The 18,606-nt window shown below is 47.0% G+C and overlaps 1 protein-coding gene across 1 annotated transcript in view; it reads left to right on the top strand.

Moving 5' to 3' along the window:
* Positions 1–18,606, top strand: part of EFCAB6 (EF-hand calcium binding domain 6) — a 256,527-nt gene that overhangs the window by 144,234 nt on the left and 93,687 nt on the right. The window contains exons 18-19 of the mRNA XM_036864665.1: positions 14,236–14,350; positions 16,620–16,753. Of these exons, the coding sequence (XP_036720560.1) occupies positions 14,236–14,350; positions 16,620–16,753 (249 nt within the window). The remainder of the gene's footprint in view (positions 1–14,235; positions 14,351–16,619; positions 16,754–18,606) is intronic.

Here is an 18,606-nt window from a genome sequence, read left to right as displayed (position 1 = left end):
GTTTTTATCATAAATGGGTGTTGAATTTTGTCAAAAGCTTTTTCTGCATCTTTTGAGATGATCATATGGTTTTTCTCCTTCAATTTGTTAATATGGTGTATCACATTGATTGATTTGCGTATATTGAAGAATCCTTGCATCCCTGGAATGAATCCCATTTGATCATGGTGTATGATCCTTTTAATGTGTTGTTGGATTCTGTTTGCTAGTATTTTGTTGAGAATTTTTGCATGTGTGTTCATCAGTGATATTGCCCTGTAGTTTTCTTTTTTTGTGACATCTTTGTCTGGTTTTGGTATCAGGGTGATGGTGGCCTCATAGAATGAGTTTGGGAGTGTTCCTCCCTCTGCTATATTTTGGAAGAGTTTGAGAAGGATAGGTGTTAGCTCTTCTCTAAATGTTTGATAGAATTCGCCTGTGAAGCCATCTGGTCCTGGGCTTTTGTCTGTTGGAAGATTTTTAATCACAGTCTCAATTTCAGTGCTCCTGATTGGTCTGTTTATATTTTCTATTTCTTCCTGGTTCAGTCTTGGAAAATTATTTCTTTTCTTCTACTTATTTCCTTCTACCTTTTTTTGTAATTTGCCTGACACACAGGGGATCTTTCTTGGAATGTTCACCTGGTGAACCTGGTGGTAAAATCCAGGAAAGTGTGCCCACCTCTGAGACTGGGCCCCCAGGAGTTTCTCATTCTCAAGCTAGTCCTCACTCAGCTTCCAGCACTTTGTCAGAATCACCACTTAAGTGTTCCTACCAGTCTGTGGCCACAGTGGCTTCTGCTCCAGGTAAGCTGATGTTGGCCGTGATTCTCTGTGTACGTCTGTCCCTCTAGATTTCAAATTTCTCTGATGGTTCTAAAAAAAGCCATTGATTTTTCATTTGTTCAGCTTTTTTCTTATTGTAAGGATGGAAGTGATTACTTCAAAGCTCTTTACATGTTGAACCTGAAAGCAGAATTCCACTCTTACTTTTTGAAGATATTTTAGCTGGGAGTAGCATTTTACGTTGGCAGTTATTTTCTCCCAGCATTTTAAAGATATCACTGCATTGTCTTCTGGCTTCTGTCAGTTCTGTCTGTTAAATAAACCACCAGTCTTATTGTTGCTTGTTTGAATGTAGTGTGTCTTTTTTTCTCTAGAAGCTTCTAAGATGTTCCCTTTGTCTTTGGATTTCATCAGTTTTAGAAATGTGTCTAGGTGTGCCTGTCTTTGTATGCATCCTGCTGGGGTTTGCAGTTCTTCTTGAATCTGTAAGTTGTTGTGTTTAATCAAAAATTTTTGTGAAAAATTCTCAGCCATTATCTCTTCTCCTTTTGCTTATGCCCCGTTCTCTCTGTTACTCTTGGATTCCAATTGTGTATGTTAGTCCTGGTCACAATATCCTATGGGTCTCTTTCATTCTTTTATGTATTTTCCACTGTTTCTCTCTCAGTGCTTCAGTCCCATTGACCTGTCTTCCAGTTCATTAATCCTCTGTTCTGCTTTTTCCAATCTGTGGTTTTATTCATGTAGTTCTTAATCTTAGTATTTTTTTCAGTTGTGGGATGTCCATTTGGTTTAACGTATATTCCATACCTTTTCTTCTGTTGTCTCAAAATATTCCTGAATTTTTAAAAACGTATTTATAGCCATTTAAAATCTTTTTCCTGCTAACTCCAGTATTGGGATCACCTGTAGAACTTTTTCTATTGTCTGTTTTTCCCCTTGATTTAGGGTCACATGGTCCCGGCTCTTGGCATGCTGGACAGATGTTCACTGAATGTCAGATATTGTGTTAAGAAAATTGAGAGGCTCTAGATAATGGGTCACCCTTTCCTTTGCTTGTCAGATAGACTGGGGACTGATGACCTTAATCCAGTTAGGGAATGAATCGATTTGAGGCTGGATTGCAGTTTTTCAAGGCTCCAATTGCCTTTTTTTTTTTTTTTTTTTTTTTTTTTTAAAAACCCTCCTTTTTAGGGTGTAGTCATCAAAGTTCTTAACTCAGAGTGTGGGTTATTTTCTGAGCCCTCACCCCTGAGACGTTCTGAACTCCATCTAACGTTAGTTTCCTCAGGACCCAAAAAGGTGACCAAAAAAAAAAAAAACTCTCTTCAGCTTTTCTGGTCCTTCTGCCTTGATTCTTCAGTCTTCTGCCCCACATGGCTTCTGAATTCAGCAAGTATCAGGGAAAAACTGGCAGTGTCACGGTTGGTTCTCTGTTTTCCCTTCTCGCCAGGAACCTGACCATTCAAGTCTCTAATTTTGGTCTTTGTGGTCCCATGAGCTCCACTTGTGTCTCTATCAGCTGGTAGTGACTGTCTGCCTGGGCCAGCAGCCCCCATCCTGAGCCCTGGCCCTGCTCCCAGAATGGGTCCATGACCTACTTTTCCTCCGAGTTCTGAGGTCCCCCTTTGCTCAGACTTGTGTCCCTTTGAGTCTGGGTTGTCTCAGCAGCGATCTATATGTCAAACAGATGTTTTGCTGTATTTTGTCTGGCTTTTCTGTTTTTTCTCAGTAGAAGCAAAGGTCTGCATGCTGAATACCAGCCCTTCCCTTTTTGATGGGCATTCACTTCTTTTTCTCTTCTATTTTTCCTCTTTAAACAATTGTTCTTTATGTATCTCTACATACTGATGCTTTCATCTCTATGGAATGGATTCCCAGGAGTAGGTGCTTGGTCTAAGATAATATATTTTTTAATTTTAACACATGTTGTCTGTGTGCTTTTTAAAAAAAAAACTATAGAGTTTCATATTTCTAACAGCTGTGTGTGAGAGTATCTTTTTCTCTAACCCCTGTTATATAGCATTATAGCTCTTTTTAATTTTTGCTGATCTGATAGCTTTAAAATGATAGCTCAGTTTAAATTTAATTTGCATTTATTTCCCTGACTACTAGTGAACATATGTTTTGTTTCGTTTTTTTGCCATGAGGATTTGTTCTTTTACAAGTTGCCTATTTACATCCTTTGCCTTCTTGTCAACTTATAAGAAGTTTAGGTATCGTTATTTATCCCTGTCTTCCTAAGAAGCCTGGGCCTCCCACTTTACCCCCATCCTCTAGATTGTCACCGCGGGGACTTTCTCCCCATCTGGCTCTGTATCCCTTAACCTGACCTCAGCCTTTCCCCTCCCAGCTGCCACAGCTCTTCTCTGACACTGTCCCGTTTGCATCAACTCCAGCCTCGTTCTCTCCCGGGGGCACTGCTTCCCTGCAGCCCCCCCTCCCTCCCTGAGGTGTACATCTACGAGGGCAGTTATCTGTGTCTTTTTTAATTCTCTGCCCTGTCCCCAGCATCTAAAACAGGACCCAGCACAAAACAATTGTTCAATATTTTTTGAACGAACTCATCAATTTTGAAGCATTGTAGAACTGTGGTTTAAAATGCCCACTCTGAGCCAGGCTGCCAGGGTTCAAATCCCAGCTCTGTTCCTTAACAGCTATGTACCTTGGACAAACCTCTCTGTGCCTCAGTTTCCGTATCCCTAAATGGAGATCATTTTAGTATCTATGCCATAGGATTGTTATAAGGATTAAATGAGCTGATTAAGCTGAGTGTATTAATTTCCTAGGAATTTGTAACAAATTCCCACAAACTGGGTGGTTTAAACAGCAGAGATCTCTTCTCTCACAGTTCTGGAGGCCAGGAGCCTGAGGTCAAGGTGTCAGCAGTCCTGCTCCCTGCGATGGTTGCAGAGGAGGACTCTTCCTTGCCTGTTCCAGCTTCTGGCAGTTGCTGGCAATCCTTGGCAGCGTTCCTTGGCTTGGTAGCTGCCGCCACTCTGGTCTCTGGCCCCTCCCTTCTGTCTCTGTGTCTTCGCCTGATGTTCTCCTCTCCCTGTGTCTGTGTCCAGATTTCCCTCTTCTTATAGGACTCCAGTCATTGGATGTAGTGCCCCCACCCCATCCAGCATGACCTCAACTTAACTTGATTACATCTGCAAAGACCTTGTTTTCATGAAAGGTCACATTCACAGGAACCTGGGTTAAGACTTCAGCATATCTTTTGAGGAGACACAATCAACTCAGTACAATACGTGAACCCTTTCAGTAGGGCCTGGCACCAGAGGTCAGGGACTTTGCTGTTTTGTTCGCTCTTGTATTCCTGGTAGCTTGAATAGTGCCTGGCATATAGGTGTCCCTCAATATCTCTTGAATTAACTAATGATTTATTAACCCTTTGTCTTCTGCACTACAGGTATATTTTACAATCTATCATTTGACTTTTTGTTTTATTATATCTTTTGACATTAAAATGTTTTAAGATTTTGTACAACTCAATATCTTCTATCCATTCTTCCTCTTTTCTTTCCTTTTCTTTTTTTTTTTAAATAAATTCTAGGCTTGAAGTCTTGGTTAATAAAGTTTCATTCTTCTACCCACCCACCCCCCGACCTCGCACCCAGGTCTCTCTCATATTTTGTAGATAATCTAGACTTTATTGCAAGAATTTTTACTGCTTTATTTTTTAAATGTGAATGCTTAATCTGTATGGAATTAATTTTTGTATACTGTGTAAGATGGGGCTCTTCTATATTTTCCCTTTGTCATTTGTGAAATTCTCATTATAGTAGGGTATACATCTGAAAATTCCCATTTTGTTACAGTGATCTATACATCTTTTTCCATATCAATGTAATTTTTTTTTTAGTTTAGTAAAACAGATCTTTCCTTATTTTTCTTCCTTTTTATATTTTCTTGGCTACTCTCAGGCCAGATTTATATTTTTCCATATAAGCTTTATCGCATTACCCCCAAATGCATTATTAGGGTCATAATTGGACTTGCATTAAGTTTATATATTGAAAACGTATCTGCTTTTGAAATCGAGAAGAGAGAAATAAAGACACGCGCAGAGGAGAGGGTGGCCGGCTGCCCAGTGGCAGCTTCTCCTGCTGCACTTGACCTTATGCTTGGCTTTGGGCCCATGGTTTGTCTCTACCTGCCCTTTGAACAACAGGTGTGACTCCAGGACTTGAGGACAGCCTCCTCCGAAGGAGGCCTGGCTTGTCTGCTTTCATCTGCACTCTTCACAATTTGTTACTGAAGTACTGGGTTCATCTGCCTGTGGAATACGCTAAGATTTTACACGTGTGCAAAAGTGCACTAGGTTCTGGGTACTTGCCTCCAAGGTTAGACATGTCTGGTCGATTTGCAGGTCACCCCTGGGATTCCCCTTGACACCGAAAGCTGTCAGGTCACCTTGCCTTTTATTCTCATTTCACAGTTTCTGAAGGTTGCATTTAGGCTCAGCATTTTGTCATTCTGAGCCATCTAAACACAATTTTAGTCTTGTTGTGTTCTACAGGGATAATATTAAAAAAAAAACAAAACCACTAAACCAAATCATCATTTTCATTGTTTTCATTGTCATCATCATGCCTGCAGGAAAAAAGAAAAACCCTACTGTTTTACAACTTCCTGTTTGTTACCAAACCATCAGTCTGTCTTGAAGGTCCAGAGTTGGGCAGTATGGTTGGAGGACGGATTGTTTTTGGAAATGTGGTTCAGCACCATCACCCATGGATTGGGTGGAACTGGATAGATCTAGCCTATGGATTAGACATTTCTAGATTTGGGGGAGTGGTTGGATCGTGACCATGGTATCTTTCTGGAGGTCACAGCATTGCCACCAAACATATAGAATCCCATAGACTCAAAGAGCTGGAAGGGACCTCAGAGCTCATGCACCTGCCATCCATCACTCTCTCTTCATTATCCTCCCTCTCCGTTGTTCACCACCTCAGGGGATGCTTCACTTACCCAGTGATGTTGGACACGGAGTGTGGCAGATGTGACCTGAGCAGCAACCTTAGATGTGCTTGTGTGGTCTGGCTTGGCCCAGTTGGGTGAGTGTCCAGGGCTCCAGTGATGGGCTATTAGAAGAGCTTGCCCAGGGCAGCTGCTGTCCTTTCAGTTTGGTCCCCAGAATGAATGCATGTGAAACAGGCCTAAACCCGACCTGCAGCCTGAATGAGAAACATCTAGCCATCTTATATCAGCCAAACTGCACTTGACCTGCAGATCCGCTAGGGCAAGAATAAATGTTTGTTTTGTTGTCAGCCACCAGATTTTGGATGGTCGTTATGTGATAGCTGACTCAGAGTCTCTGTCGCTGTTGTTGCTCTGTTCCAAACATGTGGCCCACAAAGGCTTGGGGTCTGAGCTGTGTCCTCTGCAGAGTGCCGGGCGGCTCGTTGGCGTGGGGAGTGACTCACCTCCCAGTGTGTGGCTGTCCATGGCTTGTAGAGTCTGAGCCTCAACTGTGAGTCCAGACTCAGCCAGCAGTGCTGGGCTGTTGTCACTGGCTACCAAGCGTCCCTTGGCAGTCCCCCCACTGGAGTTATTTGAGCGTCTCTGTGCTCAAGCATGTCCTTGGGGGCAGGTGCCAGTGTCTCTGGGCTTCAGGCTCCTCATCTGCAGGTGAATCTGTAAATGTTGCAACCAATGTGCCAGGCTCTCCCCCTGCTGAGTCAGGATGACACGTGTTCAAACCTTTGCTCCGCTGCTTACAGCTGGGTCTTTCTAGCAAACAGTTGGTTTATTTAGCCTTCCTAAACTTTGGTCTCCTCATTTGTAAGATGGACTTAGTCATATTTCCGTTGAGGGGTTGTTGCAATGTTTAAATAAGATAATGTGTGCCGTGGCTGGCCCCTAGTAGCTCTTCAGGCAAGTTCTCGTTCTCAGTGACACTTGCGAAGCTTCTGTTACTTCCGGGAGTCCGTGTTTGCTGCTCTGAAGTCAGCTCTGGCCCTTGTCATTAGGCCATTAATGCTGGGACTCTGTGCTTGAGATGCTCACCAGCTTTAACTCTCAATTCTGAGCCACTGTCTCCGGAACAGTGCCCCCCCTGCCCCCGGCCACCATCAGTGTTCTCATGCAAGGGGCTTTTATCTAAGATGCTCCAGCTCCTTTGAACATCCATTTCATTCTTCACAGTACTCCTGTCACTTAAGAAACAAAAAGGAAATCCCGTTACTTTAACTGCACTCATCACAGGCAACACCATCTCAAACTAAATACACTGCGACCTGTGCAGGTGACAGCATCATGTTTGCCTCTCATGTAGGTTTGCATCAGCTTTGAACACTCTGTCTTGCTGGGGCCACATGTACAATCAGGTGTGTGTGTCTGAATATTCTAGGAAGCATTTGCTAAAAGAATTTCAACTTTCTATTCAAGTACAAATCTGTTTTGAGAGTTCCGTGTTCTTTTCCAGCCATGGTACTCTCATCCCTAGTACCAGGTTTGCATGTGACCAGATAGTCTTGATGATTGAGTTCTCTGATTATTTCTACATTCTGGATGACTGTGGCAGCTAATATTGGGAGAGGACCTGGAAAAGAAGGAATCACTGGGATGGGGGATGGAGGGTGGGGAGATGGAGTAAGTCTGAAATTCTAGAGAAGACTTTTTTTGCCTGTTTCATTTTGACTATGAATGGGTATGTCAAGAAATACAAGTAATATTACTTATTAAAAAGAAAGCCCAGAACTCTCTTTGGTTTTATCACAAATAACTTAGGTCAGAGAATCTCCAGGTAGGGAGGAATGGCTAAAAAAGCAGTCTCCAGATTTTGTGCACCTGAATTCTACCTTCTCCTTGGGTCGTGTCCTTTACCTCTCTGGCTTATGTATAAACATGAGTCTTTTCCTTGGTTCCCCTTAACCGAGGCAGACTGACATTTTCAAAAGAGAATGTTACTAAATATAGTATTAAGGGGAGAACAATAAAGATATCATGGCTGACCCAGCACCAAAGCAGTGAAATACCCAAGTGTGAAGCATCTGTAGGTCAGGTCTCAAGAACAAGTACAACTTCACAGTTCCTAGCCTGACTCCCTTTCCTCCTGCTTCCTTTTGTACCTCTCACAGGACAATGTCTTCTTGTCCTGCTTCACGATATTCTTGATAGTCTAACTACTTCCTAGCCAAGGCTGGATGACCACTTTGCACGCTTATCTGCCTCGTGTGGACTTTCTTACATCAGACTCAAGATTCATCCTCATGCCGTAGGAGTTGGGCGAGTGTCCAGGGTTCCCTTACACTGACATCCCCCCTCTTCTTCTCATTCAGCATTTGTTGAGCATCTACTGGGTACTCTTGGGGTACAGAGGTGAAAAAGAAGTGCTTCTAATTTCTCTATCCACTGGCAGTTTGTCAGGTGCCTGCCATGTGGTAGGTCCCATATGAGGGACTGTTTATGATAGAAGCAAGCAGAGGGGCTATGGATGCTCAAAAGAGAGTTTTGTCTCTAAGGACTGGGAAGGCTTTCCCTGAGCTGGTAATAGCTGTGATTTAAGGATGTGCTTGCTATAGCATGCAAGCAAGCGTTACAGGGAGTTCTGCTTCCTGGGTGGCTGAATAAGCTCCTGCTAGACCAACTTTCCCAGAAACATCAACTATAAACACTGGGCAATGTTAAACAAGTTAGTAAATAAATAAGTAAATAAATAATCAAGTACCTGAAGACCGTGGAGAATGAAACTAAGCAAACAGATTCCAGAGAGGAGTCAACTCTTGGAAGTGGGAATAGCATGGGGAAATGTTCCCATGGAAACAGGAATAGCATGGGGGAATATTCCCATGGAAACGGGAATAGCATGGGGAATGTTCCCGTGGAAACGGGAATAGCATGGGGAAATGTTCCCATTTTTTCCAGCTTTTCACCTGAGTGAAGGCTAAAGTTGGTGCCACATAAGGTAGATAAAACACTGATAGAAAACCAGCAGTCTTTCCAGCCTGAAGAACCAGAGAGCAGAGAGAGGTCTGAGTGACTAAGGCCATTGGGAAGTAAAGGGAGATTTCTGTAAAGGACAGAGCCAGAGAGTGGATGCTCCAAATTCTGTTTATAAATTCTGCCCAAATCTCTGGCTGACCCTGAATGAAACAAGAGTGGGGCAGACTGCAAGGAGCCTGGCTAAGGATAAAAGAACAAAACTGAGATTTAAACTGCTGCCCAGCAGACAGAATCCAACCAAGTCTACTGTCTACTCAAACAAATAAACAAAATTTAACAGAATCCAGAATCTCCACACCATAACATTCATAACGTCCAAGATACTATCCAAATTTATCAGCATATGGAGAAATAGGAAAATGTGACCTTTCTCAAGAGAAAAGACTCTGAGATGATCCAGATGTTAGAATTAGCACTCGAAGTCTTTAAAGTAACTATTATAACTATGCTCAGTGATGCAAAGGAAAGTATACTCATAATGAATGATAATATAGGAAATCTCAGCAGAGAAATAGAATTTTTGAAAAAAACCAAATGGAAATTCTAGAACTGAAGAAAAAAAGAATATCCTAAATAAAAATTCACCAGAAGGGCTGAACCACAGAACGGAGATGACAAAAGGAAGAGTCAGTGAGCTTGAAGATAGATCAACAGAAGTTACACAAACTGAAGAAGAGAAAGGAAAAGGTGAAAAAAAACAATAGAACAGTTGCCTCAGGGACATGTGGAACAACATCAAAGGTCAAGCATAGGTATAATTGGAGTCACAGAAGGAAAGGAAGACTAGGGAAGAAGACATATGTGAAGAAATAATGGCTGAAATTTCCCAATTTTTGGTGAAAGCTTTACATGTATAAATTTGAGAAACGCAGAAAACCCCCAGTAGGATAAATACAAAGAAAAATCATAGATAAACTGAAAACCAAAATCAAAGAGAGAAATCTTAAAGTAGCATGTGAAAAATGACACATTAAAAGGGGAACAATGATTTGAATTACCATCACCTTATCAGAGACGATGGAGGCCAGAGGACAGTGGGACAGAAACTTTACCATCCTGAAAGGAAAGCAGAAACAAAAACAAACAAAAACCCCTCACATCCAGCAAAAGTCTCCTTTAAGAATAAAGGTAAAATAGAGGTGTTTTCAGATTAAAAAAAAAACAAAGATAAGTCCTTGCAAACAGATCTTCACTATAAGATATGCTAAAGGAAGGGAAGGAATTTGATACTAGATGGAGACTCAGATGATCCTGAAGGAATAAAGAACATTGGAAATGGTAAATATCCAATTAAATATAAAAGGTTATTTTTTTCTTAATTAAAATGCATTTGAGGGCTTCCCTCGTGGCGCAGTGGTTACGAGTCCACCTGCCAATGCAGGGGACACGGGTTTGAGCCCTGGTCCGGGAAGATCCCACATGCTGTGGAGCAACTAAGCCCATGTGCCACAACTACTGAGCCTGTGCTCTAGAACCTGTGACCCACAACTACTGAGCCCACGTGCTGCAACTACTGAAGCCCGTGCGCCTAGAGCCCGTACTCCACAACAAGAGAAGCCATCACAATGAGAAGCCCGTGCACCGCAACAAAGAGTAGTCTCCGCTCGCCACAACTAGAGAGAGCCCGCGTGCAGCAACGAAGACCCAATGCAGCCAAAAATTAATTATTTAAATTAATTAATTAATTTTAAAAAGTGCATGTGAGTGCTTAAAGTGACCATTTTAACATTGTCTTATGGGGTTTAGGATATATGTAGATGTTAAAAAACCTACAATTTTGTCCTTAAAGGACAGGGGCAGGGTACGAATCTACATGGTTGCAAGGTTCCTACATTTCAGGTGACGTGGTTCAATATTACTAAATAGACTGTTAAAAGTGAAGGGTGTGTGTTATACTCCCTAGATCAACCACCACAAAAATGATGCCAGAGGCATAGCAAACAAGTATTACTCACATAGAGACTGGTGGATGTAGCCCCAAAGCACGAGATGCTTTGCAGGAGCTGGACTTGGAAAGACTGAATCAGTCAACTTCCAGTTATGGGGCACCTACCCGGGAGCACCTGCCTTCACCGAGAGAGCCCAGCAACAACTCCATGAAATGCTGTGGCCTAATGTGGAAGAATCAGTCTACGATCTAAGTGATGTCCCGGGAATGGTGGAAGTGACAATTTGGTGAATCAGAATATGCCAGGTCACAGTTTGTTATTCTTTGAGGAACTTTCTTAGGGAAATGCCTCCTAGAAAAGACCAAAGGACAAAACTTGAGTGGTTAAACACTTGAAAATCTGTTTTATAAATGTTGCAGTTTCGCCTTACACTGTATTGTAAATTGCCTCCAAGGGTGGTGATAAATGTAGTTGATTCACTGCCCTTTTCATCCTAGGAATGAGTGGTGCGAGGTGGGGGCAGGAGGCATACTGACGTTTGTGACGTGCTTAGTGTCTCTCTGGGGACTGCGCTCCTGGGCATTGTATCCTTGGTGGTGCTCTGTGCCCACGGGGGATGGCACACCTGCAACCTCCGGACAGGCTGCCTGAGGCGTGCCCAGCCTCCCCAGTGCTTCGCAACCCTCCCTCCAGGCTGTGCAACGTTTGCCTACAGACATTTTCTTACTATTTATTACATATGTTTTTATGAAAGGACTGAGCAGGAGGCATTTGCAATGAATAATTCATGTATAATTGTTTTCAAAATATAAAGTAATTTTTCAAAGAAAGCCACCAATCTATCCGTTTCAGAGCCCCACTGCTGCTTGGGTGCCTGTGCGTGGGCCACGGCAGTCTGTCTAAAGGCTTTTGCTCCATCCCGAGCTGGGACAGGCCCCTGCACAGAGCGGGACGGGCGGGGTGTGTTTGCAGATGGCGCAGAGCCTCCAGAATTCCCAGTCACGCACTCCTGCCCAGGTCCCCAGGTGGGCCCCTGGGGCAGCCTTGGAATCCAGCGCTGCTCCCCACGTCCACCGAGCCCCCGGCAACACCGCGGCACCTGTATTGCCCTCCCTTTCGCTCTGCTTCCAATCCCGCACGAAGCGCGTCCTGCAGCTTGTTTACTTCACCACACATACAAGCCAAGCCAAGGCCAGTGCCCGACCGACTGGGCGGGCACAGACACAGCGAGCTGCTGTCACATTCAGCTCATTACTGACACAGATGGCCAGGGGTGCCAGCTCCCTGGTCCTAGCCCACACGCCGGAGACGGCGGCACCGAAGCAGGGGCTGATGGCTGCACTGCTGCTCTGGGTACCCTGTTGCTGCTAAGTAGGCTTATATTCTGCAGACCTAGTCTGCGGAGGCCGGGGCACAAGCCTCCACCTGTCCGACCCCGGGAGCAGAGGAGAAACTGACTCCTGACAGCTCCCCGGGAGCTTCTCCTCTGCTCCCGGGGCAAAGGGGAAAGTGGGAGGTGGCCTCATTGCCACTTCTTAGAGGCCTCCCACCCTCTGGTGTCCCGAGGGCATCTCAGGGTGTTCTGTCGAGACCCAGATTCGCCTTTGCCTGTGTGGCCTGTTCGGATACACGTGAGAGTGCCAGCGCTGCATGGGAGAGCACTTCCCCCACTTCCTACTGTCGTCTCCTACCCATTTCCACCTGCCCTGTTCTTTGTCTGGGCCTCAGTGACCTTATTCCAACAGTGGAGTTCATCATAGGGGTTAAGAGGAACTGGGTTTGAACCCCAGGTCTGTCACTTTCTAATCATGTGACTGGGGCAGCTCTCATAGCCTCAGTTTCCACGTCTTTAAAATGGAGTTAGTAAGAGTGCTTTTCTCATGGCTTATGACAAGGATTAAATGAGACGTTAACACCCGTAAAGATCTCAGCACAATGTCTGGCATGTAATAGGCATAAGCACCGCTACATGATGATGATGATGATGATGATGATGATGATGATGATGGTAATGATGGTGATGATGATGATGTTGATGATGATGAAGGTGGTGATGATGATGATGATGACGGTGATGATGATGGTGATGGTGGTGATAGTGATGATGATGGGATGGTGATGATGGTGATGGTCATGGTGGTGATGATGATGATGATGATGGTGATGGTGGTAATAGTGATGATGGTGATGATGATGGTGATGGTGGTGATGATGATGATGTTGATGATGATGAAGGTGGTGATGATGATGATGATGGTGATGGTGGTGATAGTGATGGTGGTGGTGATGGTGGTGATGATGATGATGATGGTGATGATGGTGGTGATGATGGTGGTGGTGGTGATGATGGGTACTATCTCATCCCATTCTCCTGCTCCCTTTCCCCTATTCAGCTTCCTCCACAGAACGCAGTCAGGGTGGTGCTAACCCCGCTATTCCTCTGCCCTCTAACTTACTCTGGCTTCCTGTGCCATCACAGCCCCTGATCATCCCCGTGTTAATGGCTGATCTGTGTGTCCCCAACATTCAGGCACAGCCTTTCTTATAACCCATCTCCAGACTTGGCTCTCCCACACAGCTTTCCTGCATCTGTCCTGGGAGAGTCCAGTCATCCTGGGTGTCTTTGGCCCTTAGATGCATGGACACATTTTGAATTGTGATTCAATATCCTTTTCTGGAAGGAAAGCCATGTTTTCTCATTTAAATCGTGAATACCGTGAGAACAGCAGGGGTGCTGTCTTCTGTCCCTCAGCATCCCTTCTGGGAGGTTCACCTCCAGGCAGGCAGCTCTGTCCAGGTTGTTGACTAACTGGCTCTTGGCAAAGGGACGCCAGCGTCATGTGCCCTTCGAACAGCCCACCTGATCAGTTTCTCCTAGGAAGGCGTCGTCTCCTGGGAAGAGTCATCTAGATGATTCTGCTTCAGTCTGCAATGCAGGGAAGTGTATTTTCTCAGTTGCTTCCCACCCCCTGCCCACCAGGGGTGTGAATTTTCTATTCACACAAAGTAGAAACGGTTGGTAAAAAGAAGGTTATGTGCACTGGAATGAAGGGATCACGGATAACTTTCAGTGAGTGGATCACACCAGGAGAGGAAAAAAGGGGGGTCCATGGATCCCCCTGCAAAAAAACATAGTAACTTACAGTTTAAACTGTGGACCATCATGAGACTTCGATCAGAATTCTAGTTTTCCCTCCTCAAACCGCCTTGCTTTATCTTGTTCATGTTTCCTAGGATATATGTGAATATAAACCTCACTTATGAGCCCTGAAAGCCACTGCTGTCACAGCAGACGTGAATCTGGAGACCTGGACGGCATGGCTGGGGAAAAGGTCTGCAGCGATGCTTGCAGCCCCGAATGCCTGCCGTGCCGAAAAGCCAGGCCGGCCGCCCGCCTGTCTCTCTGTTCACTCATTCACTCAACAAACAAGCCTGGCACTGGGCCCCAGCCCCAGGACACTGGGCCTCGCCCGCAGGGCGGCCTTGGGTGGAGGCAGACAAGTAACAGTCACAGGCTGGAGTGCAGGGGCCATGGTGGTGAGCCTGCCGCGGGGCTGGAGGGGCTCGGCCGGCAGGGACCCCGGGACCACCTAACGGCCCCTCCCGTCACTTGTCTTCCTTGTCAGGTCCTGGAAGATAACGGAATGCCGATGGATGACGATCAGTACGCTCTGCTGACTGCAGAATTAGGATACAAGAAAGAAGGGATGAGTTATCTTGATTTCGCAGCAGGATTTGAAGGTAGCTCATGGCCAGGTGCCAACCTGTCTCCCACCCGTGGCCCTGCCGGTCTTTCCGAGTTGTGCTGCCAGGCTGCTGGGGTTGAAGTAGTGTGAGCTAAGATGTTGAAACGGTGTGTGTGTCCTAAGACTGAAACAGACATTTTTAAAAAACTTTCTCTTTGTGTTTCGGCCTTTTTTTTTCACTCAGCCGCACCGTGAGTGCAGAATTTTGTCGGACAGAGCCTTCTACAAATAGTAGGAGCCCAAATGGTTTCTAAAATTTACTCCCAAGCCTATGCTCCTCCAATCACACCTCATGTCCTTTAAGGTTTTCCTCCTAAAAACAGTTGCTGGTTATCTGTAATTAGTGACACCCATGCGCCAGCAAGGCAAATGTTCTTCCGCCCTTTTTGCAGATAAGGGAACAGAGATGCTAGAAGATTCAGTGACTTGCCCAAGATCACCCGGCCACCGTCCCTCCCCTCCGGCCCCCTGCCCCAGACCCACATGGTTGTCAGGAAGTTTGCTGGGCACCATGGAGTCCGGGCCGGAGGTGGGGCCTCCCGTTCGCCACCTGGTCTTTAATCTGCTCTCCCAGCTGCACGCCAGGCAGACGGATGACCAGCACCCAGCCTCCCGCTTCTTGGCTCTGTCATCTCTCCCCTCCCTTGTCTCCACTCTTACTGAAGTTTAGGTAGACAAATAAGCCCTCTGGAAAAGCTGCAGAAATCATGCATATATATGCATGATTCCACGGATATATAAATGCACTGCAGGCTGGATGGGGCAGAACCCGGAGCCCGATTTGCATTTTGCCGTCTTCCCCAGGGTTGGCCTGGGAGGTGACCGGGCGGTGTGGCGGGCCTCGCTAGAGAAGCTGGCCGCTGGGACTCCTCACCCATCCAACACCACCCCCCCGATTTCATTTGCCGATCCTAAGGGAGAGAGGTCCCACACCCCCCAAAAAGACAACACGGAAGCCATGGAATTTTAGGATTTTGACACTTTCTTTGGCTACGTGTTTTGACTTTTTTGAAGGACAATAAAAAGCAGGGAGAGGACCCCCCCATTTATTTTAGTGAGTGCTTCCAGTGCCCGGGGGCATCCATCGCTGAGGTGAGGAAATCGGGGCCCAGGGTGAGGGGTCACTTGCTTGAGGTCCCAGGGCGGTGAGCCTGTCACAGAGCGAGCACCGCACTCAGCAGCTTCCTCCCTGCCCTCCTCCCCCCTCTCTGCCCCCCATCAGTCCCCCCAACATATGGCCAGATGCTGAGGGTGGGGGAAGATGGCGGCTCCAGGCCGTTGGGGGGTCGGGGGTGGACACGGCAGAGGGGATCAAGCAGCAGGGGGAGTTGCTATCTGCCAGGCGTAGCGAAGCCCGGGGAGGCCACTCCAGGCCCAGGTGTGGGTAAGGCAGAGGCCAGGTTCAGGACTGGACTCAAGGATGCCCACGAGCTCCAGACGCCCTGCCCGCTGCCCGTCCTGCAGACCACGTGGGGGGCTGGGGGGCTGTGGGTGCGACATGTGCAGAGAGTCACATACAAAACCAAGTCCCAGGTTGTAGCCTGGCTTTAGACAAAGCCACACTCAAAGTGTCACAACCTGATGGAAATGGGTTGGTTTTTAAGTGGAGGTTACACCTCCTTCCTCGGTTTTAGGGGAGAGAGGGGGCCTAATGCAGTAATTAACCAGCTGGGCTCTGGAATCCGACGGGCCTGGGTTAGCTGTGATGTCTGTGAGCCCTGTGACCTTGGGGAAGTTGAGCCTCCATCTCCTCATCTGGAGAATGGGCATAAGAATAGGTTTCCTTGTGTGTAAACTGGGCTCGAGAAGAGACTGTACCTCTTAGGGTTGTTGAAAAGACCAGGACTTGTCCGGAGACCTCTAGCACAGAGGAGGTCGGGACCTGCCTCATGACTGAATTACGCTTTCCTGTGTGTAGGACCTAATTCTAGGAAACAGAACAGGCAGGAATCCTTATTCTCTGCCTCTGGGAATGGAGAGATGGGCAAGAGGTGGTCCCTGCCCTGGAGGACGGACAGAGGAGCCAGACAGGAAACGTGCTGGGCAAGAGCATGGCCCTGGTGGTCTGGAGAACAAGTTCTTCTCGTGGGGACGGGGACATGTCTAAGATCGTAACAGAGTTCATGCTAGGTTCAGTCTGCGGGGTTGTAGTACTGTATAGTGTTCTAACAGGCCTGGGGACGGAAGAAGTCAAGTGTTGAGATAGAAATAAAGAGCCGTGCTCGCCACTAAGGGAAGTCCCCGGATTTATGTCGTTGTTTCAGATCCTAAGATGAACGGGCCAGAAATGAGTTCATCTCAGACTCCAGTTCTTTCCAAAGGGAACTTGGATGGCTACTTTATAACTGCTGAAGAGTGCCTGAGACAGTTCCCCCGGAGACTGAAGGAATCCTTCCGGGTAAATCATGACCTCTCTGCTGCTTGGCTTCTCCGGACTCCCCTCCCGCCCTCTCCTCGCTCGCAGCCATTCAGCTGCAGCGGGTGTGAGCCCTGCGGCCCCAGCATGTCCTGCTCATCGGGACACAGAGCGCTCCGTCCGCAGACTCGGGCTTGCCTTTTCTCCCCTTCCCGGGACAGGGCTTAACTCCGCGATGCCCTCCCCTCCCCCAGGCCCTTCCCTGCTGACACTGCTGGGTCTGCCTGCTGCCCCTCACAGGCCTTGGAGAAGTAAGGAGACCCTCCTCACAAGACAGGGAGGGGGGGGAAGGGGCACGACAACCCGAGTCACAGCGAATTCAGGATGCTTTCAGGCATCCCGTCCACTCCACTCCTGCACAAACCAAACGAGCATTGTGCACTTGCATGTCATAAGCTGGACTCTCTGCTAAAAGCTGGGGCTGAAATATGGGAGCCCTGCTCAGGGAGCTCAGTCCAGCCCAAGACACAGATGGTCAACAGACAATTCGACACATCATGATTGGCTGCCGTAGAGGGACCCGTACTGTGCTATGGAAGCACAGGGGAAAAAAACCATTAAGGAGGGCTTCCTGGAGGAGGTGACCCCTGAACCAAATCTTAAACCCTCAGCATGTGCTGGCCAGAAAAAGAAGGGAGTGAAAAATAGAAGAGTGGGCTTGCTTAAGGCGGGTGGCAGACAGGTCATGGGCTTTAGGGAAAAGCTCCCGGGTCTGCGTGACGGAGGCGTGGTTTGCATGCAGAAGCTGTAATGCGTAAGACAGGAGAAACAGCAGCCATTCAAACACAGAGGCAGGAATGACCTCAAATGTTTTTGTGTTGAGAAGTAAAAGTGGGTCATTAAAGTGGGAAGGAAGATTGATAAATTGACCACATTAGCTACAAAACGGGGCAGAGGGCACGAGGGAGTTAGAATGTGTCCTCGCCAGGGCGTGGAGACCCCAGGGTGTGGAGACCCCAGGATGTGCAGGGGCAAACACCTCAGTAGGTGGAAATCCAGTGAGTCCAGGGGAGGAGAGGTGGGGAGCACCCTGTGGGTGGAGCCAGCCCCCAGGGGCAGGGCTTCCAGAGTGTGCTATGCTTGAAACATCTTCCCCGCATGGTTTGCCAATTGGAGATTCATTCTGGTTATTACTGAGCTCCCATTTTAAAACATATACTTATGATGACTGTCTAGCTCGGATTTGTGGCATGGTTCTGACTTTGACTATTCGGTCCAGACATCAGACCGTGCGTCCTAATTCTTGGTTTGAAAACATATGGTCACCGTAAGCAGACAGGGAGAAGGGTTAGTCCTCATTATTTCGTCCAATGTGATGCCCAGCCGAGAAGAACACGGAGCAGGCAGGGGTCATTTACGGGGCGGAGAGCCTGGCGGGAGGGAGAGAGGGCGGAAGGGGAAGCAGAGGCACGGGGGCAAACAGCCCCTCTGTGCTGGTTAGCAGGGCCGGGTGGCCATCGCCCGCGGCTGCCTTTGTCCTGCTGCCTCACCCATGGCAACCCAGACCCCTTGTTCTGGCCCCCTCCCCGCCTGTCTCCTCCCGCTCACCTTTCCCAGTGGGGACACGGGGAAGCCAAGCTCCCTGCTGGGACCACGTCTTCCTACGTTTATTATCAGTGTAGCTTGGTTACAGCTCACAGATGTCCCGTATTTCCTAAGATGGTCTTTATTTTAAATAGTTAACTAAAAACGTTCACCAACACCCACCCATCCTGCAAAGAACTTACAACCTAGTAGATAAAACAAAGACGTGAACCCCTAATTGCCAGGGTTTGCGTGATACAGACTCGGGTGCTGGTTATATCCGGGTTCCCGGGGGGGGCTGCTCACTGCCC

This window comes from Balaenoptera musculus, chromosome 10, assembly GCF_009873245.2.
Source record: "Balaenoptera musculus isolate JJ_BM4_2016_0621 chromosome 10, mBalMus1.pri.v3, whole genome shotgun sequence".
Taxonomy (NCBI): domain Eukaryota; kingdom Metazoa; phylum Chordata; class Mammalia; order Artiodactyla; family Balaenopteridae; genus Balaenoptera; species Balaenoptera musculus.
The sequence above is the reverse complement of the archived record's forward strand: the minus strand, read 5'-3'. Positions and strand labels throughout refer to the sequence as shown.